This window comes from Anthonomus grandis, chromosome 22 (genome assembly GCF_022605725.1).
Source record: "Anthonomus grandis grandis chromosome 22, icAntGran1.3, whole genome shotgun sequence".
Lineage (NCBI taxonomy): Eukaryota > Metazoa > Arthropoda > Insecta > Coleoptera > Curculionidae > Anthonomus > Anthonomus grandis.
This window is the reverse complement of record NC_065567.1, coordinates 3,816,842-3,842,489: the sequence shown is the minus strand read 5'-3', so window position 1 is coordinate 3,842,489 and position 25,648 is coordinate 3,816,842. Positions and strand designations below refer to the sequence as shown.

Below are 25,648 nucleotides of genomic sequence, written 5' to 3'. Positions count from 1 at the left end.
ACTAATAGTAAAGTCGACTTTCCCAATAATGACGCATTTTCTTTCCGTTTTGCCTGTACAGGAAAAAACCTAATTTCTATGTCAGGTTACAAGTTTTACTTACTGCTCTTCATGCGAAAAAAAAATAAAAAGGGGAACTTAAACCGATTTTATCTATTTCATAAAGTGGCAGCTGACAGCTAGTCAAGTTAATAACTAATAATTTATTAAGGCAGTTAATATGTTGAGAAGTATATTATTAATCACATATCATCTCCAATTGCACAACAGTCTTTCAAATGAAACATAAAATAAATAATGCCATGAACATTTATGACTAACATAACCTAGAATTGTCACAATATAGTCGTAGGAAAAAATATTTAGTACTATCTTAGGATACTAGAATATTTGTAGCGTACCCTTTTAATTCTAATCCTACAACCTCCCAAATAAGGCTAGTAAGATGCACATAAATAATTAGAAATAAAGTACTAATTTGAAAAACTAACCAAAATGATTTAAGTCAAGATTAACAATGCTTTATGCCAGGTTTATCACAAAGTATATTGTAAATAATTTATCCTGCAACTAAGTATACCAAAAAATTTAAAGCTAAACTATATTAGAAATATGAACTGTTGCTATATATTTCAAATATTTCACAAACTTACAAAACGTATAGTAAATTATACTATACAATATTATCAGAATATCTTTAGTCAAACGATAGTACACAGGAAATTTAAGCTACAGTTCAGAAATGCTAAAGTACTATAACACAAAAAAATAGGAAAATGAAAACTATAAAAACAAGCTACTTAGTAAATGTACAAGACAAACATATTCACGAAGTATATTTTTTATACTTTCATTTAACTAATCGCTTTAAAATAAACGCAAATGTAATAAAAATTTACCCTGTGAATTTACGTATTCTTCCAACATAAACTGTGAAATAACAATAATTACCAGATCATCAGATTATCTAAGAGATCTATTCCTATACTGCAACTGCACCCATCGGTACGTGGCCCAGAGTGCGAGAAGGCGACATCTTTGACCACTTACCTGACGCTCAATAGAACAACGATACAAAACATGATATCCACCACGTCATGCATTGCCCTCTCCAAAATTTACTTGTTGAGGCACCTGAGCTTTAGGAGTTCTTGGCACGCCTGTAGATCCAGTTCTTGATACACTAGCACTACTTTGCTCGAGCTGTTACATTAATTGCAGGTAATCAAAAAAAATTCCAAAGAATACTATTTCTATTACCTTTTCTCCAGGTGGTCGAGGAAGTCTTCTTCTTAACCATGCATGCCTAAGGGCCTGACTTGGTGTCATTCTTACATCGGGATCCCATTCCAAACATCTCTGAATAAAATCTAAAAACAAGGGATCATCACATCCCTTCAGTGCCCTTTTCAGATCTTTACTTCCGGGTGGGCCTCTTGGTTTACCTCTACGACTTAAACCACCTGCCAATACCACTGTACCTACAATATCGAATTCAGTTATGAACCATAATACACGCAATGCATATTCTGCACTATGATAACTTACCATCACTTAGTGTGGTACAATTGCAATATCTTGGTATTCCCTTTGAACTAATAAAGTTTTTTGCCCTTTTCGCCTGCTCCAAAAGCCTCTGTGGAGGCATACCTAAGAGTTCCATGATACAAGCTAACTGATCGGCCTCATCTTCACCTGGCAACAATGGGAAACCAGTAAGGAGTTCGGCTAAGATGCAGCCGAGAGACCACATGTCAATAGGCATGCCATAACGAGCTCCGAGTATAACTTCGGGAGCTCTATAAAATCTTGACTGAATGTAAGTATATACTCTGTTTTGTTCATAGCAGGAGGACCCAAAATCAATTACCTAGAAACAAAATGTTATGTACTAAAATTTTTGTTCTCATAATTTACAAACTACCCTAACATATTTTCACACTTAAATTATGTGAGGTTGCGGTAATATCTATTAAACTTAGAATATTGTGATGTTGATGCAGAATATCCGCATATGTATGTAGGCCTGATTCATGTTAAGCAAGTTGGCTGTATATATGTCAAATGTAAAATAGGGCCTATACAATGATTAGAATTTTGCGCCTTTTAATGAAAGAACGTACATTTTTTATGTATTACCATAGGCAAAACATAAAGACCAAGTACAGAAGTATATTAAAAAATAAATAAAACTAAAATTTAAAAAAACTAAAATTGTGCTTTACTTAAAAAATAAGCGATAATTTTATTGAAGAACTCTTGATACAACATATTAAAAACTGTTACATATGCCACTTAAAGAAACAACAGAGGATTAAAAAAAACGTTATTAGACGTTTAAAGTACACAATAAATTTATATATAGTCGTCTACAAATTTTGTCTAAAACAAAATACACTGTATTAAAAAAAAAATAATATATTTTCTTTTTTTGTGTACGAGTTGTCTTGCTTTTTGTGAACTATCCCAAAAAGTTCCTTTTGCATTTCAATTATTCACAATAATCTTTTATAACTTATCCTATTTACCCTATTTAACACCTACTAAATCTTTTCACCAAAAATGTTTGGTCTCCTGATTATTATATAAATTATTTATTTTTAATATATATATATATATTATTATGAAATATAATTTGAAAAGTTAAATGCAATAACAAAAGCAGTTTTGTTATCAACTAAGAGCTCAACATATATATGTTTTCACACCCTTTTCAACTTTTAAAAATGAAGGATTTTACAAAAATAAATTGCATATTAGTAAAAAATCCTTACTATTACTAGTCAAATAGACAGATTCTTACTGTGTTCTAACGGTTAATGAAGTTATAAACTAAGTTAATATAATAATGAAAATAAGAATTCAGACATGTATGATTAACAAGTTATAAATAAAGAATCAATTCCAATAATGAGCAAAAAAAGGAAAGCGCTAATAATATACAAAAGTAATATATGACAATTTTGATCAGAGGTAAAATCCATCCCTTTTTTGAACAAAAATTATTTTTATTTATCAGAATTACAGGCAAAATTGTTGACAATTACATATACGATAATTTAAGTGCTCCAAGCTAAAATAAAATATCTGAAAACTAATAATATATATATGTACAAAAATACTGCTCACTCCTAGGAGTTAAGTAATAGTAGGAACAAGATTTCCATTTAATATCTTCCAACCAACTTACTTATTGTGGTGGAACCATCCTGCTAAGGCTAAAAACATGCTATCACCAAAATTATACAGTGCTTTCATTTCAAAACGATCCACCCTTTATAAATTTCTTAAAACACGTCAAATTAGATAGAGGGGGACGTTTAATTATGCATTTACTGAAGTTCTGTCAATCACCTCCTCACCTCCAGCTAACCTCGCTTTAATATGTCAAATGGGAACCCCCATCGTGTGATACATCATAGTAAGGAGCGTAAAATTCTCTATTCAACGGTACCAAAAAAAAATGAAATCGGTAAATGTGTAAGCAAATAGTTAGCGAAAATGTCTAGAAATAATGAATATTTTATTTACGCCAAACATTGGTATTTTAAATGAATACTTTTAGTGTGGTACCTACATCATTTTAAAATTCTTACATTTTTTATAATAGATCATCAAAAAAAAATACAAGCAATTATAGAAGTTAAAATGTGTGGTAACAAACAGTACATTTAGTTCAAACAAATTATTTATTTTTTTAAGTAAAGAATGTGTACCGTTATTTACGAGAAAAAAAAGTGTCTTCAAATTTTTTGCAAAAATCTTTGCAGTCTTATAACTTTGTATGTGTATTTATTTCACTTATATTTTTTGCGAAACCTACCTAATGGGTACAAAAAAACACTGCAATACCTTACATTTTAAGGCGTTTAAAAAGCAGGCGATGTATTATTCTTAAAACTGTCAGTTTGACGCGTGCAATTTTTCAATTTTAGTTAAAACAGTTAGTTAATAAAATGATTAACCACTCGGCCAGCCCTGTTTATGAATGTATGCGTATCGTGAGCAGAAACAGGAGGTTAGATAAGGTTATTAAAGATAAGTCCTGGCTCAAAGGTGAACACATCATTAACGCATGTCAAAATTGGACTCTTTTTCGCTTTGGTGATTTCTATTTTCTCCAAGAGATCCAACTTTCTACCCTTAGGGCACTCGTGAACAATGGAAACATTTTCAGGGACGGTCATAGTTTTTCCGTCCTCCTATCTAACCTCCTGTTTCTGCTCACGATACGCATATATGCCTTTGACTCTAACATTTATAAGCAGGACTGGCCGAGTGGTTAACGGTCTGGTGTTTCACCGAGATCAACTTTAGAGCGTGGGTTCAAATACTACACTAGTCACGTTTTTCCTTTTTATATTTTTTGTTGAATTTTTGTGCCATGTTATTGTTTTTTATTATAAAATATATGGGTATTCTCAGATTTAAATTTTATTTGTCAGTACTTAGCAGGTCTCTAGCTATAAAATAATTTTAACTAATTTTAAAATTTGATTTTATTTTAGTGTAAGGTTTTATTGTAATTACGTGTGTTTTTCTGTTTATTGTAGGTTTGATGATGCTTTATTAGCGAAACATGTAACCTGATTGACACATAAAAAGATATTTTGAGACTGAGACTTAAAGTTTTTATTTTTTCTCTGGTTACATAGGTAGGTCTCTTTGAGATAATGGACGAGTTCTTTCAATTTGATTTAAATGACCGTAAGCCTCTAGAAAATGGATCCAAGCTATTTTCATTAAAGAAAGCAAAGTCCTAGTCAGTGGAGGAAAATGAATCATAGCAGAGCTAATCGTTCTTTGACAGGTGTTAAAAGGAATTGCTTTCAAGACGGTAGGGCAATGCTATGAAACATTTAAGATCCTATAAAACGTTAAAGCATCAGAATAATGCCGTCTGACTTTAAGAATAGGGATATTAAATTGGACACTGATAGCATTACAGTTGATGTAATAATTAAAAAAAATTTTAACTTAAACTCTATAAGCAGACGATACTCTATGGACCAAATTACAGACATATAACAAGCAAGGAACATACCAAAGAATAATAAAGTAATTTGAAACAGGAAGGTGACAGATGTACACTATTTCTAGTGATAAAACCAAGACTATGCATACTCCTGTTAATAATATTTCTGGAAATATATAAAAGATAAGACACAAAATAACAGTATTCCATCTACTGTGAAATATTTAGATGCACTGGTGAAAATGGCCATGAAATAGAATCTTTATTTGCACAATATTTTTCTTCAGTCTACGCTCCTGATGATTTTAATGTTCAAGAATTTACGCAGCCTGATATTGCATATTCTTTTGAAATTAATGAAATACATGTACAAATATCTAAAGTCTTTGAAAAGTTAACCAGTGTCAATGTTAATAAGGGCCCTGGGCCTGACTGTATTCCAGCTGTCTTCATAAAACACTGTGCTTTTGCTTTGGCACATCCAGTATGGCTGATTTATAATCTGTCTCTCAAGGCAGGTAGTTTTTCAACCTCAAGGAAGTTAAATTATTTGACTCCTATATGTAAGAATACTGGTCAGAGAAATGCTGCGAAAAACTATTGTCCTGTTTCTCTGGCTAGTCACTTTGCAAAGGTTCTTGAAAGTTTTGTCACAGATTTTTTATCAGAGAATTTTAAAAACATAATCTCAATTAAGCAGCATGGATTTGTTAGGGGTAGGTCCATTACCACTAATTTGTTGCTTTACGAAAAAGCTTTGTCGGGGGCCTTGGAGAATGGTATGTTGGATGATTCCATATATATACTGACTTTTCCAAGGCCTTTGACAAGGTTAATAATTATCTCCTGGTTATGAAATTGTCACTCTATGGCATCGGTGGTTGTCTTTTGGCCTCATTGAAGTCATATCTGTCTGGAAGAACACAAATTGTAAAGATAAATAACTTTTATTCTAGTCCTTTTCCAGTGACTTCTGGGGTTCCTCATGGTGCCCATCTTGCCCCTTTTTTGTTTAACCTTTTTATTAATGATGTTCATTGTTTTGATTATTGTAATGTGTTACTTTTTGCTGATGATGTTAAGATCTTTAGAATTATAGACAGTAACTTGGCACATAATGAACTTTGTTCTGATCATCACCAATTTGAATTCTGGTGCAAGAACAATAGAATGGTCCTAAATGCTAAAAAAATGCAAATATATTCAATTTACCAGGAGATTTAGTCCACCATTCCATCAGTACCATCTAATGGGTTCACTTCACAGTATTGATTCCATCAAACTCCTGTATTTTTCATTGTGGATTGAGAAGGGAGTCGTTTCGGCTGATCCGCCGCTCAGCACTGCTACCTGTGAGATATTTTGTGCATAACTCTACTTGTCTTAGTGTGTCTCAAAAAGTCTTAGATCTGTATTTTTCATTGTTTCGCAGTCAACTTGAGTAGAATTCATGTATATGGTCACCTTATTATGCTAAATATATAATGTGTCTAGAAAATGTTCAATGTAAATTCATAAGATACATTGCTTACAAGATTAATATTTCTTGTATTGACATTAATTACAATGAACATTTAAAAGTTGTATACTCGACGTAAAAACGGAGATATTGTCACAACATACAAAATTCTTAACAATGTAATACAGTCTCCTGAGTTGTTGTGTCAGCTTAATTTAAATGTTCCTCCTACTACAGTGCTCAGACAGACTAGATTATTTTACCTTGAACAACATCGTACACTGTATGTTGAAAACTGTGCAATGGATAGAATAATGAACTCAAATAGTGTTAGTATAGATTTGTTTCATTGTTCTCTGAGTTCACTTCAATGAATTTTAAAATCTGCATAAGTGTAATATAATTTTATATCTTGACTTTGCTTAAAGTGTGTCTTCTTTTCTATTAAAAAAAAAATAAATAAAAAAATCTTTGTTGTATGCAACAAATAAATTGTCAAACCTTCAAAAACAAATAAATTACATCTATACTATATACATACAAGGTGAGGTATATAGTATAGATGTAATTTATTTGAGGTGGAGAGTACCGCTAGGTGTGTATAACCACCACAATAAATAATAAAAGGACATAGTAAAATTTTCTTAAAAATAAAAATTTAAACAAAAATGATTCCGAGAACCATACCAGAATCAAAGTTACACCTGTATTAAAATATCAGCAGTCTCCAAAAATTTTTTTTAATTTAGACTTCAAAGAGGCCTAAATCTATCATTTCTGCAGGTAGACCATTGTAAATACAGGCAGAAGCATATATGAAAGAACTTTTCAGAAATTCAGTCCCATGCTGGGGGATTGCCTGTGTGGTTTTATAGTGAATATTTACATTATGTATATCTCCCCTTTGAATAAGGAATTCTGACAGATATTCTTGTTCATGAAAATTAAGTAATTTATGTACAGTGCAGCTTATACCCAAAGATCTTCTTTGCACCATATTAAGACTATAGACCTGCTTTAAATTAATCAAATTTATCAAAAAGATGCTTTTTTTTTATTTTTTCAATCTGTTTTGTTATAATTAATTTTGGTAATGTGTGTAAATTTTATGGTAAAATGTTTTAGATGTTATGTTTGTTTGAAATTTGAAATTTAAAGTGAATTTGGAATTTTTTAGTTTTTAGCTTGTACACAAGATTTTGTTTTGTCTTACGTAATATAGCACATTTTCTTTCTTTCTTTCTTTCTTTCATGCTCACTAACATGAAACCTCCGAGGCAAATTTCTAGTAAATCTGACACAGTAATTTTGAATTTTCTGGATTTTATATTTATTTTGTTTAGTTAAAAAAGGACCATATACAATACATATTTCCAGTATATATTTAAGTATCCAGTAATACTAAGCACTAAACTCTCAAGGAATTTTTTTGTACTAGCAGGCAAAATATCCTTAAATTCATACAATGACTTTAATTTATAATATGATTGTTGACAAATCTTATTTACATGCACATTAAATGTCATTCAATTATCCATGCAAAGGCCCAGGTTTTATACTTGATCTACCCATTCCAATTCAACACCATTAATATTTAATTTACTTGGTACTCCATTATTCAAGGTACTTTCATTTCTTGAGAACAGGATTGCCTGTGTTTTACCAAAATTATGGCAGATAAATTTGCAAATCATCTGCATACTTGTGATACCTGCAGTAAATTATGTTATGAATTAAGTCAGCCAAATAATTATTATAAAGAGAAGTGGTCCCAACACCAACCCTTGTTGGACTCCCTGAGTTATATTTCTCCACCCAGAAGTTACCACACCCTCATCATTAGTCAGCTTTACTGCCTGTTGCCTGTTTTGAAGGTAGCTTTTAAACCACCCATTTGCCTGAATATTGTTGTGCCTTAGTTTTGCCATTAAAAGTTCTATATTGAGAGTACCAAAGGCATTTGTCATATATATCAAAACAGAGGGACTACATTATCCTTACTCTGTTTTAAACCATTGTTGTCTTTATATTTTATTTGATTATATTGATGTTACCTCTTATCTGTTTTTTATGCTAGATATTTAATGATCGTACTAATACTTCAAGTGCTTTATTGCAATATAAAATCTTATTTTATTGAATATTTTTTATTCTTATAGTATATATATATATATATATACAGGGTGTCAATTTGAAAACTTCCCACCCCTATTATCTCGAAACGGGTTAGGTTTTTATAAAATCGCTAGGACACGTCGATTTTATTATCGAGAGGGAACAATTTTTATGCAGAAATCACTTCGCCTCTTTCAACCCCCTACCCCCCAGAACCTCCCTCTCAAAAATCTTAAATGGCAATAGGGGTTGAGTGATACCTCATTTGAAAGAACTTTTTATTCTCTACATTTTGGCACCTTATTTTTTAAATTTGAGTGCTGCGTTGCCAAGTTAGGGTTATTTAAACATTGTTAAATTACTTATTATTAAACATTATTCCTGTAAGTGTTTTAAATACGTTAAAGCTATGATTTGCATTGAAACATGTTATTTAGGTTAATATTATTTTTACTAAACATTTGCATAGCCGTTACAATTATGGTCTTTACAAAAGCACGCCTAAAATTTATTTTATTAACACATCTACTTTAAGAGGTGTTCAAAGTGTTCTCCATTGTTCTGCAAACAAAAATAAAGTCTATTCTCAAATTCTTCCCGAACATTCTGAAATACCTCTTCTGGAATAGCCCTACTTGCCTCTGTAATTCTTCTTTTTAAATCTTCGATATCATCAGGCTGAGTTTTGTAAACAACCGATTTTATGTGCCCCCATAAAAAAAAATCTAACGGCGTTAAGTCTGGTGACATAGCAGGCCATTCTATCGGTCCCCTTCTACCAATCCATTGGTTAGGGAATCTGTTATTCAACCACTCCCGCACTGGAAGAAAATAATGCGGCGTAGCTCCATCTTGCTGAAAGTGTAGTTCGTTTTCTTGCAAAATGTTACCAACTTGATTTTCCAGTTCAGTTGTTATCAAAGGATCAATTACATCTTCAAGTAGGTGAAAGTAGAGCTCTCCAGTTAAGTTTTGTTCAATAAACAACGGTCCTATAACAGCATTTCCAAGAATTCCGGCCCAAACATTAATTTTTTGTGGCCGCTGTGTAGCACCCTCTCTGAAAATGTGGGGATTGTCCTCACTCCAGTATCGACAATTCTGTCTATTGACATGGCCGTTTAGGAAAAAGGTACATTCATCACTGAAGCAAATGTTGCTTACCACAATTGCACGAGTGTTTATTAAGTTGGACATAATTTCGCAAAACTCTATTCTCCTATCAAAATCGTCCTCATGAAGTTCCTGTAAAATTTGCATCTTGTACGGATGATATTTATGTAACTGTAATGCTCGTCGTACAGTTTCATGTGACATTCCAGTTAGACGTGCTACTGTACGGAGAGAATTGGTGGGTTCTGCAACGAATGTTCCCAAAATCTCTACTTGAGCATCTTCGTTTAAAACACGCCGACTTGCCCTTTTTTTGTTTCCAACTGAACCCGTTTCATTAAATTTAGCTACTACGTCCAAAATGTATCTGTGACTTACATTACAATTAGGATTTCTATTATTAAAAACTTCTGCCGTTCTTCTTGCGCATCTTCCTTGCTCGCCATAAATAAAAATCATTTCAATTCTTTGCCTAAGCGTGTATACCATAGTAACTAACAATAACACACAAATTATCGAAATAAATTTTAACTGATTTAAATACCTAGTGACATTGACTGGTAGGAAAGTTCACTAAATACTATTTTAAATTTCGGATCATATCATCGAACTGTATTGAGACGAATTCCATTGCAAACGAAAATAAACAAAAAAGAAAAAAAATTAAATGTTTATCTTTCATGACCAAAAGAATTTGTCGGATTGATAAACACTTTCAGTGAGAAATGCACCGGTTCGCTTTATGGTCAAACACGTTCCAATAGAAATCATAGCTTCAACGTATTTAAAATACTTACAGGAATAATGTTTAATAATAAGTAATTTAAAAATGTTTAAATAACCCTAACTTGGCAACGCAGCACTCAAATTTAAAAAATAAGGTGCTAAAATGTAGAGAATAAAAAGTTCTTTCAAATGAGGTATCACTCAACCCCTATTGCCATTTAAGATTTTTGAGAGGGAGGTTCTGGGGGGTAGGGGGTTGAAAGAGGCGAAGTGATTTCTGCATAAAAATTGTTCCCCCTCGATAATAAAATCGACGTGTCCTAGCGATTTTATAAAAACCTAACCCGTTTCGAGATAATAGGGGTGGGAAGTTTTCAAATTGACACCCTGTATATATATAAATATACTATAAGAATAACTACTAATATATATACTACTAACTACTAATATATATATATTTTTTATACTCGTAGTATATATATATATGCGACAATGTAAATAATAATAATTTTAATAATAATAATATAATACTTTTTAAACTTTGTATTTATTTTTTAAATTGGTTAATTACCGTACTATACTGAATTGAATATCCAAAATGTGGGGCAAAAAAGTTAGCTTGGTATCGAAAAGAACACCTAAATGTTTAACTGTATCAACTGATCTGAGTTCGTTATTGTTGATGGTGTACTGATAATTTATAATTTTATTAGAACGACCAAACAAAATACATACACACTTCTTTACATTCAGTTTTAGACTATTGCTATTACACCACTCAGCAACACTATTTAAATCCAATTGAAGTAGCTCAGCACCAAGATACAACTCAATGGCTTTCTACAGTTTAAAATCATCAGCAAAAGCAAGATGCTTTGAATGAACAATTACATCACTCAAATCTCTTATGAACAAGTTAAAAAAGACAAATCCAATATGCGTTGAGGCACTCTTGAATACTTTCATACCTAATACCAGTATAAGATACCATACATAAGAAATATAATTATTTATCCTGACCAACTGTGTGTGACCAGTCAACAAACTGTGACAAAATTCAACCAGTCCTACCAAGGCCCAAAGCACCAAACTTCCTAACCAGATTATCATGACCAACCCTATCAAAGGCGTTTTTCGATTATGAATTGGTGTTAAAAAGCTTACTGAAAGTAAACACACGGTTTTTAAGAAAAACAGATGGGATACTAATAGGGGCAAAAGAATTTTTGTTAGGAAGGTGTAAAATGTCATCAAAGAGAAAGATATGCGATTTAAATCCAGACTGTAATCAAACTTATCAGGAGCATTGCTGATAGGTTGGCTGTATGTAGTTTTAAAATACCACATTAATGAACTACTTAATATGGTAAAGTAACTTAAACTACATTAATAAATTACTTTACCATACTTTTAAAACCTCTATTAAACATATTGATTGTCTAATTAATTATTGTTATAAATGGCTAGTTTTTTGTAATATTGCTACTTTAATTTTCATTACTTTTTTTTTGTAAATTGGTTAATACTGTAAATAAATAAATAAATAAATATTTGCATTTTTATTTTTCACATCATCCCTTATATAGAATAGATCATACAATTCAAAACATTCCTATGAATACAGTTAGACATTATATGATTTGATACTCGAATATTTGACTTATTTATTGCAAAGACAAAATGCAGAATTTTATCCCTACAGGAAATAATTTTCTATAAATTATTTTTCATATTCTTCATAGGAATGGAGAAGTGCTAACTGACAATTGTTATTTGAATACAATTATTAATACTTTGGATTGTTTAAAGACTTTAGATCATTAAAAAAAATATTGTATTAAGCAAGCATCATTTAGCCTCATTTTAACATATGTATAGCTGCTCTTTTGACTAGCCTAAATAAAATTCATTTCATAAATAAATTGTATTAATTTTTGTATTTTTTATTATGGGTGTAATACCTAATTTGTTCTTATATATAATATGTATTCATTCATTCATGTGTTCATAAGACTTACCTTAAGTCCACTTCTACCTTGTTGCTTAAGTAGAACATTTTCTGGCTTCATATCACAATGAATTATTTTATTCCTGTTTAATGCATCAAGACAAAGCAACAATGAGTGGCAAAATTTTCTAACCAACTGTAGACTAAATCCTTTGAACTTGTTCTTCTTAATTAGCTCATACAAATTTATAGACAATAATTCAAAAGTTATACACATGTGATTTCGAAAAGTAAAAGAATCCAACATATGAATTATATTCATTGCATTGTCTTTGTCTTGTTTACGAAGATGCTCCAAAATTCTCACCTCTTCTTGAGCCTGTCTGTGAAATCTTTTTTCATTTCTCACCATTTTAAGAGCAACATGTATATGATTAGCATGGTCATAAGCTTTGACTACTTGTCCAAATGACCCTTTTCCAATAACTTTAAGAACTTCATACCGGTATGCTACATGGTCATGAGGAATGTGGATGTAAGATCCTTGGTCATTATCATAGTCACAATTGTTTGAGTTGCCTATAATGCCAGGGCGCTTCTTTGCATTAGCCCCAATAAAATATATTTGAGGATAATTAAATATTTCATGATGCTCATAAGGAGTTAATTTGTTCATATATAGCTTCATTACCTGCTCAGGCGTTGTTACCATGGTACGAGGCTTACATTCAGAGCCAGTAAGACTAGCAAGGCTAGTTTGGGAAGATTTGAGTAATGGAGTAGACATGTTTCCCCGACTTAAACACTGAAGCCCTAAACTTGAAACATTTAATTCTGGAAGGATTGCAGAGGTTGCAGAGCTAGTAGCAGATGCTGTTGGAGGACTTGGCTCTTTAGCTGTTCCTTGCTTTAAAGGAGGCAAATTGCCTCCACCACCCTCTTGGATATATTGTGTATGTGAGGGGAAAAGCTGTGTTCTTGACATGGGCATTTTGAGTGTGTTGACAACTACAGCACTACACATTCTTACAATTCCATCTTCTCATGGGACTTTTTTGTGTTTTCTCCAATTTAACCCTCAAATTCCTAACAGGATTGCACTGTATATCACCCTTGTCCGGACTACTGTCATATCACTATGTACATTTTCCCTGATGTTGCTTCATAGAAACCGTATTTATTTTACATTAGGGGTGTTCATCGGGTTGTGGTATTCCTATTTCAGAAGGACTTTTTTTCATGACATTTTCATAAACAATTTCATCTCTTTCTTAAAAAGAGTTTGGGATTGGGAAGCCAGACAAAGACATCAGTTTTGGATTATTTTGCAATGGAGAAGTGTCAAGAGTGTCAAAGACGTAGTTAGGGTGAGCTTACAATAGTGAGCAATAGTGAGCTTAAATTTGTGTGTGTGAAGCATCCGATCGGTTACCAACAACCAAATCCTGGGTCCTGACTCTAAGTGATATTTTGACGGAAAACAGAAAAAAATATGGCGTTAATATATATAAATATATCGAAATAAATATGGCGGCGTCGAAATGCGACATTGCAAGTCTTGCGGATTTCGGCTGAACTATGGATATGACGTCATTGATTCTCGACTAATCGAAATTAATTTCAACTTGGAGAGTGATAGAAATTTTAAGAAAGTCGAATGATTTTAAACGCTTTTTTAATCCCAATGTTTTAGTCCTTATTTTAGAGTCGTTCAAACGATCACTAATTATGTCGTCAAGGACTTCAACAATGGAATAAATTTTTTAATACGTAATAGCGTTTTCAATATCGACTAATCTAGATCGAAAGCGCTCTGCTCTTTTTGTGCTAGAACTAAAGAATACGTACACATCCTCTAATATGTTAAATGTATCTGCCATAATTGGACTTGCTGAGCAGCTATGCTCAACGGCAGTATTTGTGCGGTGTGCCTGGCAGGGCATATATGGAACATAAAGACCTAGATTTTCGGATATTTTTTGTTGAGCCTTTAACTTTTCCGGACATTGCAGAAGCAAAGTCATAAGATTGAAATGCGAGTATGGACAAACAAAATTTACCATATTTTTGTATCGTTTTTATATTTTCGCATGGTTCCCATGTTGTTGAATAAAGTAATAACACTGATATCGATCAATATCACTTGCTATCACTTACTATTCCATCAATTTAAATGCTTCATTTAAATATAATCCGTCACATACAGCATTCTTATACAGATTTCTCACTCACATACTTTTCTTTTCTCTTCAACTGAATTGTTCACCTTGTGCAAGTAAGAAAACGTTTCAATTACCAAAAAGTCAATTTTCCGAACGTACAGCGCTATTTTTATACGTTTTTTTTTAAATTTATGGAATACTGTTTTTTTATTAATGTTAAGAAATTCAGTTCCATATTATTTTACACGGGCGATTCCGATAACAACCCACAGTCTTTGCAGAAAATGCAACCCAAAATATTTTTGAGTTGTCCAAAAATATTGTCAAAGAAGGGGAGTAGAAATACCTTTTTAGAATTACTTCAGTCTTACGATGCACAAACTTAAAAAACGAGGCGACGTAAAACAGTTTCTGCAAATGCTTTATATCTCAAAAACGGCTAATCTTGAAATGTGTTTAGATGGATTTGTAGGAAAATTAGGCTCTTTCAACCCTATCCAAAAAAAATCGAAACTATTTTGAATATATTTTTTAATAATAAAAAAACTGACATTAGACCAGATTTGCATTAGCTTTTTTTATTTTGATTTTAAAATCTCTTTTTTTCATTCAAAAGTTTTTTTAATGAGTTTGTAGGAAAAATATTCTCCTTCAGTTCTATCGAAAAAAAATCATAACTACTATTTGATTTGATAAACTTTTCACTTAGCGAAAATCAGCAGCATCCAATGATTTATATCACAAATATTAAGTTTCCTTCTGAAACGCCACTTAAATTGAATCTAATTAAGTAAAAATTAGGATTATCTACATATGCTAATAATGACTAAAGTTTTTTAATTTAAGCTTAAGCGCCCTGTAGCACAAGAATGAAGCCGCTGCGAACATGTTCATACGAACTTTTCTTATATAAAACGACCTGACGAGCATAGTAACTCTATACAGGGTGTCACATAAACAATGGTAAATGTCTTAATAGCAGATTCCTTTTGAAAAAAAAGTGAGGTTAAGTTAAATTTTCCTAGCCCAAAAGTCAAATACAAGCAAGAGGGAGGGTGATAAACTTAATAATTTTGTTTTTAAATTTTGGCCATAGATTTAGCATGTATTGTTCGTTTTTATAAAAAAAAATTGGAATAAGGTTTTGTGTAATCAGGCAAATCTTAAAATTAATCTTTTTTAAATAATGTCATTGCCGCTGCTGCAACTTCACCAACATTCAGTCGGTTGTATAGGTGCTCTAGAAAGCTAAAGATAGCATCATTTGTGCTCACAGACTCACGAAAGCCAAACTGCTGAAGACTCAATAGGCCAAACCTATTTAAAAATGAAACCATCCTCACCTTAACGAGCCGTTCCACTATCTTGGCTAAAGTAGGCAATAACGCTATAGGTCTAAAGTTAGAAGGACAGTCGCGATCGCCACCCTTGTAACGAGGAACAATCATTGCTCTTTTTAAGCACTCTGGGAAAACTCCAGACATAAATGAAATGTTAATTGACCCGGCCAAGACTTGCAAAGCAACAAGAGGTAAAGCAGAAAATATTTTAAGAGAAAGCCCATCCCAACCTGATGAACTCTTATTCTTAATATTAACCATTAACTGTTTACGCTTTTCTACACTTATGGGGGCAAAAAAGAAAGATTCGGCTACTACCACATTGCTGAGATAGCTCCTGGGATCTATTTTTTGTGAGAGATTGGCTGCAAGGTTACTAGCAATATCACAGTAGAAGGAATTGAGGACATTGGAATCTAAGGTACTTGGAATAACCAAGACATTATTTTTGCCCCTTAGCTCATTTAAAATTTTCCAAGACTCTTTTGCTCTGTTGGGGGAATTATTTATCCTCCTTTGAAAGTAGGTCCACTTAGCCATTTTGATTGAGTTTCTGTAAATCTTGCGGTATCTGTTATAATAATTTAAAAATGTTGCATTGTTCATAGCGTATTTCCTAATGTAAAAAAGGGAGCGCATATTTTTCCCAGATACTCGTAAACTCTTAGTATACCAAGGTTTTCTATTTCGTTTCTTAATATTGACAACAGGAAAAGCAGTGTTAAAATTGTTTAATACTATTTGATGAAAGCTATGCAGTGGGTTAACAGTAGTCAATACATTATTCCAACTTGACATATTGCAAAGCAAAGAGAATTTGCGAAAATTAGCTCTAGTATAAAGTCTATCGCGTCCAAACTTATTCTCATTAGCTGCACTATTAAGCTTTACTAATCCTACTATTGCCTCATGGTCAGGCAAACCGGCATTGATTGTTGTACACTGATTTTCGTGTTGGTTAAAATTCGTACAGAAGTAATCTATCAGTGAGTTAGAAAATGCTGAAATCCGGGTTGGCTGATCCACGTGAATCTTAAAATTAAATGAGTTTAACAGATTAAAAAGCATTCGATTTGATCCATTAGATTTGTCTAAAAAATTTACATTAAGATCGCCAGTCAGAATCAACATCGCATTAACCGAAATTTCACTTCTCGGTCGGATCTCCAACTTTTCTAAAAACAAATCTAAATTACCATTGTATAACCAGTTTTGCTTAAAACAGGTATACCTCAACAATCTCACTACGATTAACTCTATTCCAGATATTCACATTTAAAGCTTTCAATTAACTCAATAAAAACGACATTCATAAACTATTTAAATTGCTTTATTACACTTCGACTAAATGATACAAATATTTGCCAGTAAATGATCGATATGATCTCATTTAAAATTTTAAAATTAAATCATAAATCATTTTAAAATTCTTTTACTAAAAGATCGTTTAGTTAATATTTTTACCATTAATTTCGTGTATCCTCATATGCAAAAATCCGATGGGTTAAAGTCTGGACTTCATACGGGCGATTTTCGACATCTACGTGATACGCAATAAGCAATAATAAATAACAATGACCGACAGAACTAACAATAAGAATGCAATAAGTACAGAATCTCTTCAATAACTATATTTGAACAAAATGAGATAGCAAACTTATCAGTTCATTTTAGGAGAAGATTAAAACAGCTTCAACTTTTCAGTTTTAGTATTTTCGTGAAAATAGGTGAAAACTTCGCGAAATATATCAGGCAGACCAATGACGGAAAAAGAAAAGAGGACCGGACCGAGCCACGTAACACAATGTTATGTTGAAGCTGATTTGATCAGATTTATGAGGGAACGAAAGTGTATTCCTTAGTGTATACTTTATATATATAGGCGATATTTTCGTCGAGGTCATTATAATATTAAAAATAAAATAAATATATAAATATAATATTAATAATAATAAAATTGTCTCGAGATAAATCCTAATCAAAATCGTTTTTTTCGAGCCTAAAAATATACATATTTTTGGGTTGAATGGTTTCAACTTTTTTAATTTACTTTATACAGAAAACAAATATTTATTTGTACGAGATACAGGTGCATCAGTAGGTGTAGTAATATATACCAATTACTTAAAGTGTTGACTATATAAAACAAACAAAAACGAACGGTATTTCTGGATTACTGGTAGCACTCGGTTCTGCGTGCAATTTTATACTATAAAATTGCACGTAAATAATGTAAACCTGAGTCGTGAGTTTTTGTTAGGGAATGAATTTCAAAGAGGTATACGTGGATTATTACGATTTGATTTTTTTGAAAAATATACAACCACTATAAATTCTTTATGGGTAAATGATAAGAAGATTGTGATACCTTTTTAATCATATACTTAGATACCATGTGAATCAAAAAAATATAATTATACATTCCAGCAAGATGCGAGTTTATTAAATATTTTTACTTAGATGTTAAAATAAAAATCATGATCGTGTAATTTTATCTAGTAAACTAGGTTAAATTATTAAATATTCGCGACGAAGAAGTATATTCAAAAATTTTTTGAAGTGATTTTAAATTTAATCTACATAAATATGCCACTTTGCCGAGAGGTTAGATGAAAAGTCAGTGGACCGACTTGATAAAGTATTGGATTTAATAAATATGTCACATCTTAATAAAAAGGAACAATTTTCTATTCAGCAAATAATAGCGAAATATGCTGACCCATTTTATTTTCAAAACGATCCTTTTAAGAACTGTAATTTTTATAAACAGAATATTAGCTTAAAAAAGGATGCAAAACCTGTTTATGTAAAAGAATATCGTTTTCCACATTCACAAAAACAAGAACGTGTAAAATATCCTAAGGTAATTTAATATATTTAATAAACGTATATTTTATAAACACCCTGTATTTGTTTAAAAGTGTCTTAACCGCCCGAGAGTTATCTTATATCCTTGAAAATCTATACCCTAAACATAAATAATAATATAAGAAGAGATTTAGAGAGATCCAAAAAAAGTAAAAGAAGCAGTGAGTGCTAGCACTTCAGCTTATAAAGAGCCATGTATATAGAGTGGTCATAGTTTACCAGGTGTGGTGGTGTTTATCCACTAGGTGGATTTTAGAATGGTTATGATTGTTTTGTGCACAGGTAAATCATGTCGATCTGTGAGTAATATTTTATATTGTTGTTGTATTGTTGTTGTATAGTCCATGGCTAGAGTGTTATAGCTCGGCAAGAAGGCCTGAACAGCCCTTTTTCGCCAACCCCAGAATCACTCACCCCTACGCCTCCATTCCTAATGCGCGGTGTTCACTGAGTCGGCCCGTCCTTTTAATAAAGGCTTGCACGTTGTCCCAGTCCAGATCTTTAAGATCTTCCCGTTGAAGTGTCGTTGCTCCGAAAATTTTCCTTCTCAGGCGACTCCACCTATCACAGATACCTAGTATGTGGTATGAGGTATCCTCTCCTGTACCGCAATTCGGACAGAGTGGACTTTCTCTTATACCAAGAACTATACCTTCTTGGCTTTCATGCCTGTTTAGACTGTTGCGCCCGGTCAGGATTCCCATCAAGTCTTTGATACTTTGTCGGGTCTTTGCTAGCAGTCGCCATGCTTTAGAGCCTTCATGGTCTGGTATCATTTCCTTGGCCTGTCTACAGCCTTCTGTCCTTCTCCAATTCTTCCTTGTTTTTTCACAGGCCCAATTATTAAGTGCCTGGGAGATTTGTTTTTTGCTAAGACCGAGACAAGGTTCGGGGCCTACGAAGGGGTTAACGGAACCCTGTCTTGCCAGTTCGTCGGCTCGCTCATTGTTCTCGACACCTTGGTGTCCTGGAACCCACCTCAGTCTCCCTTCCCTGTGTGCTGAAAGCCTTTCCAATGCGTTTCTGCATTCCTGGACTAGCGCTGAGCTGGCTCTGGGTTTCTGAATTGCCTTAAGGGCAGCTTGACTACCGAAGTAGATGCAAATATCCCGTTACCTTCTAATGCCTCTCGTTTGTTTGCTACTTCGAGTATAGCAAACACCTCCGCTTTGAAAACTGTGTTTCCCTAGCCGGAAGGATTCCCCTGTGTTCGTTTCCATCCTGTACACTCCAGCTCAGGCTGAATTGGTGCTTTTCATCCATGATCCATTTGTGTACCAGGCCTGGAATCCACTTAGCTCTCTAATTTGGTTTGCCGACCATTCTTCCCTTGGCGGAATTTCGACTTAAAACCCCTTCTTTAACCTTAGTTTGCCACTTTCTGTAGTGCATCTGGATGTCAGAATTGGTATGTTCTTACACATCCTGAGAGCAATCGTCATATGGTATTGTCCTAAGTGAACATTGCGCCACCCTTCGCTATCCTTCATCCTCTTATACGCCGCCATGGCATACCTCTAAATCCAGCCTGGAAGGTCCAGTCCTGGGTGCCGCAGGTTTAGGCGACACTATATATTTAATTTAATTTTTGATTTGGTTAGATTTTGCGAAGCCAGTAGTCGTTGCGCTCTTGACAAAATCGTGTAATGAAAGCAATTTGAGGCAATTTGCTGTGTTTTATTTAAAATAGAAGAATTAATTAACTTAAAATCTATCATCGGAAGTGGGATACTCTCCATAACCTCGATGTGTTTGAAGAAAGACCTACCAAAATCTACGATTTTTGTGATAGTGTGAGTACTGTGAGTTAAAAAAAAAATGGCTGACGAAAGTTCTCGTGATTCGGTAAATGCTAATGGCGGACAAGAAGTAAATCATAGTTTTGTGTTACTAACAACATTAACAAACAAAGAAAGGATATCGGAAATATCATATTTAGTGGATACAGGTGCTGATGTGTCTCTATTACATGCAAATGTTTCTAAAAACTTAAATTTAAAGATTCAACCGGATGTTAAATGTTTGACAGGAATAGGAAGCAGTGTTACAAAACCTATTGGTAGCTTTAATGCCTTAATGTTCACACAAACTATGACTCTAGAATTAGACTTTTTGGTTGTTCCAGATGGATCCATTCCGGGTAACGACATTGATGTACTGATAGTACTAAATTGGTATTACGTAATAATGATCTTATTCTCCTTATTCAAGATCAGATTGACGGTCTTGCATCAGATTGACGCTGTTTATTTTTGTATGATGAAATCGGGTTTTTATCAGGTTGAAATTGAAGAAGGTAGTTAACATATAACGGCATTTAATACGCCTGATGGTTTATTCGAATATAATCGGATGCCTTTTGGTTTTGTGAATTTGCCAGTGTGTTATCAAAGTGCAATAGACAAAGCGCTTGGGACGCTTAAAAATAATATTGCTTTTGTTTATATTGACGATAGTACATACTGATGAGGTGCAAGGCAATTCGTTTGGATTAAATAAAGCGGTTAACCGAATATCCGATTTTAAAAACATTTAATACTTGCTTGCCAACTGAGCTTCATACAGATGTAAGTGGATTAGGATTAGGGGCAGTATTAATGCACAAAGGCTCAGATAACATGTAACCAGTGGTTATTACAGCAGATGTGTATTGTGTATTGGAAGAGCCAAAGTGATGGGGTTCTAAGATGTTTTGTACCAATTTATACGCGTCTTTTAGATGAGTCATCACACAAAGGGCCTGACAAAATGCTGCTAAAAATGAAAGAAGATCTGACGGAAGGCCACATGGGAAAAGCAGTACGAAATAAAGTAAAAATTGTCATCCCTGTGCCCTAGGAAAGTCACATACCGGAAAAAAAGGAGCATATCTCAGGAGAAAACTAAACGAGATAGAAAAATGGACACCTGGCTATTGACCATGATGGACCTCCTGTCAAGTCAAACAAGTGTACACAAATATAGGTGATTATTGACGCTTATATGTTCAATTTTGTTCAATTAAATAGAAAACTACTAACTGTACAATAAAAAACCGTGTGACCCCTTTCAGTCAAAAACATTTAAAGATTTTCTACATGATCATTCAGTAGAATTACATTTAATTGCCACTGGTGTACTACGCGGTAATAGACAAATGGCACGTGTAATGCGTACCCTATTTAATGGTATGAGAACTACGCTAACTGATCAGGATGGAAAGAATTGGACAAAATTTTTTTCCGAATTAGAAGATGATATGAACGTTACTTTTAACTGTAAAGTTTCAACTGGTTATGCACCCTGGGTATTAATGTTTGGTAAAAAATCGCTGTTTACAAGCAACTACCCAGCTGTTGACCGATTGTCCATATCAAAATGAGGTCACCGATGACAAGGGGACGGTGCAAACAAATGTAAATAAACGTCTAGAGAAAGTAACTGAGGAAGCAAAAAGTTCCTTCAATGAAAAACGATTAAAAGCAGTACGATATGTGATTGGGGATAAAGTAGTAATTGAAAATAGTTAAGTTGCTTATGGTGGAAAATTAAAACCAAAGCTTAAAGGTCCCTATGAGGTCACTTATTGGTTGCCGAATGAGAGATATGCACTTCGGCATGAAGGTGGTAGAGGCAAAACAACAGTAGCAGCCTTAGAACATTGAAAGGCCTTTTAATGTTCTAAGGTGGCAGCACATGAGCAGCTACATATGTGGCCTGGCTTGTAAAGACAAATAAATAGTACCTTAAAGGTGTTTGTATAATTGAATATAGTTCCCTAAATTGAATTTAGGCAAGTTTATTAAAGCGCAAAAAAAAAGAAAATCAATATGATTTTAAGTTCCCTATATAGGTTAAATGTGGGTTAAGTTAAAAAAAACTCTGTAGTAAATGTGTATATTTTATGTAGAACCCCATAATTGTTATAGGCAAGTTCCCTATAAAAGTTGAATCTGGGCTGAGTTTGCAAACCTTAATAATCCAATAATTCAGTTCTCTAAATGTGATGGATTTAGGCAAGTTAGATTGCAGTTTTCTCACTATAAGTTAATAAGTTAGTGAAAAATTTAACAATGCGAGGAAGCATCAATGTCAGGAAAGCCGTGTTAGCTTTAGTATAAGGGTTCCCGCTTTCGATGATGATGTCATCCGTAAATCGCTGTCTCGGCAATCCATTGAAGCCAAGATTATGTTTGAGTTGCATTTAATTTAATTTTTGATGATTTTGATTTTGTTGTGTTTTATTTAAAATAGATGAATTAATTAACTTAAAATCTACAAAATATATATGTGCATTGTTAGCAAATATAAAATAGTTACATTGATGGTTGTTGGCATGGCTGAATCAAGGAGACCGAGGTTCCCCGCTGAGTAAACTAAATCTGTATTAAATGGGTCAGTACAGTAAATCTCTCAGTCTCTTGCTATATACATGGTGGAGCTCGCTAAATGAATTGTTAATTGAAATACTCACGTAAGTTTAATTTTAAAATACGCAATTTTTACAATAGTTGGTGGAGAAATCGGTCCACATATATCTGAGTGAATGGCATAGTGACCGCTATAGAGACTTTCAGAAATGCTATAAACTTATAAAGCCTTTGTGAAAATGCGTTTATTGGATAAAGAAAGAAAATTGTCACTAGAAAGCGGAGATACAAGCAGCAAAATATTACATGTGGAGGCACTAGATCAAAAAGTAGTAAGGTAGTTAAAAACCAAATATTTCACCCTTATAAAAGCAAGAAAAACTTTAATAATAAACCTAGTTATAAACATAATGTAAAAAATAATAACAAACGCTATCCAAAGAAACGACCCACTTTTACTTAAAGTGTTAAGTGTGCTACTGTGGTAGTGTAATGTATATACCATCCCTAAAGCAAACACTATGTATATAGTTCTTTATTTATTTTGTTATACTTATATATTATTGACACTATAACTACGATCATTAACCCTTACCATTATTATTGTTTATTTAGGAACCTTTATATCACCTTTATTTGCACTGTATCTCGCAATTATACTAATAATTAGATTTTAAATACTCTTTTACGTATTTTGATTACCATAAATGTATTTACGAATAGCCTAAATGGAGCTAAAATACAGCCTAAGATTATTGACATGTCCCTTGAGAATATAATCTTCTTTGAAATTGTTTAAAACCTTTAGGGCTTTAGTTAAGCAGTCAATTAGAATCCAGTGAGTTTAGAGTTAAGAAGCTATAATAATATAATTTGTATCAGTTAAGTTTGTAAATTAACATATATCTTAAATGTACAGGGTGTCCCATTTTGGGTACTTTTGCGGGGTATCTCCGTTATTTTTAACGTTAGCGTGATGCGGTTTTCGCGACAGTGTGCTACTTTTTCGTGAAAATAACGATGCCGTTAACAAAAATTCCAAAGCCCTCTTAGTTTTTAAGATATAGGCCATTTTTGAAAATTCGACATTTTGGGACTCCCCTTGTATTTTGGTTATTCTTTAACTTATCGAATATGTAAAAAAAACAGTTTTATAGATTTTTTTTCGTAGAATGCAGTGGCGTAGATTATTTTTTTTTTAATATTTACTGTTTTTGAGTTATAAGCCAAACTTATGTTTTTTTTAATGGAACACCCTGTATATATATGCACTAATAAATTTGTCTTCTTTTTACCTTTTCAAAAATATATAATGGTATGCACTTTTTTTTAAGAAACATACAAATAAATGACAATTTTCTAAAATTAAGGACATAAATTTATTAGTAGGCCATGACTCTTGTTGATAACAAAACAAAAGTCAACTAAATGTCAAATATTTATGTTTTACGGTTTCTTAAGTCAAATATTTGTATTGTAAGTATTTGTTTTTTTCTTTATTTAATAAATTCTTTGAAAAATGGCAGCGTATGAAAATTACGAAAAATATGATATGTTGGTTTGTTTTATACAAAGTAACGAAAATTCTGAAGAAGCTTCGGCGTTATATTTTCAAAGGTAAGTAAGCGATAATGGGTACTAAAATTTAAATTACGATTATAAGTTTGTGTTTGTTAGATATCCAGAGAGGCGACAACCCTTTATTGAGATATTTGCTCGCTTAAAAGCAAATTTAGTTGAACACGGAACCTTTGTTCGCCCGCGTCCGAAAACCTATAACAAGGAGAATAGGGAAAGAAAAGAAATAGATGTTTTGGGATATATTGAAGCAACACCTTCGTCCTCATGCAGAAGAATTGAGAAAGATATTGGTGTGTCAAAAACTAATGCTCAAAGGATCCTAAAAAAATACAAGTATCATCCGTATAAATTTAGTATTGTGCAACAGTTGCATCCTGGCGATGCTGAGCGCCGAGCACTGTTTTGCCGGTGGTATCTACAACAAATCGAAGCTAATGATTTGTTCGGCAGACTTGTTATTTGGTCAGATGAATGTTTTTTTTTCAATTGCGGGTATTTTGAATCGTCACAATACCAGGAATTGGAAAATAGAAAATCAGTATTTATTGTTCGAAAGGGCACAACAGGGACGTTTTGCAGTTGGAGTGTCTTGTTTTATTTTGGGCAGAAAAATAGTTTATCGGATTTTTGAAGGAGGTCTTACAGCACGTAGATACCTAGAGATCCTTGAGAAAGTTATTCCTGAACTGCTAGAAAATATTCCGCTAGCACAATATAATGCAATTTACTTACAACAAGATGGTGCTCCTAGTCATAATTCAAGGCTAGTAAGGGAATTTCTTGAGAATAATTTTCCGCAAAGATGGATAGGTACCAATGGACCTGTAAGATGGCCCCCACAATCTCCAGATCTTTCAATTTTGGATTTTTTTTATTGGGGTATCTACAAAATGAAGTGTATAAAACACGTTATGATGGAATTGCCGAACTTCGAAAGGCAATTAACTTAGCCTTTCAAAATCTGCGAAGGAGTCCAATGATTCTATTTAATGCTATTGAAAGAATCACAAAA

General features: G+C 32.9%; 1 protein-coding gene across 1 annotated transcript; it reads right to left on the bottom strand.

The window, feature by feature from the left end:
* Positions 1-215: 215 nt before the first annotated feature.
* On the bottom strand, positions 216-13,779 carry LOC126748428 (dual specificity tyrosine-phosphorylation-regulated kinase 2). The gene is made up of 4 exons (XM_050457672.1): positions 12,407-13,779; positions 1,549-1,870; positions 1,261-1,481; positions 216-1,203 (listed from the first exon to the last, which is right to left on the bottom strand). Exons 1-4 carry the CDS (start codon positions 13,358-13,360, stop codon positions 1,096-1,098), a joined length of 1,605 nt encoding a protein of 534 aa, XP_050313629.1. The 5' UTR covers positions 13,361-13,779; the 3' UTR covers positions 216-1,095.
* Between the last annotated feature and the right edge of the window lie 11,869 nt (positions 13,780-25,648).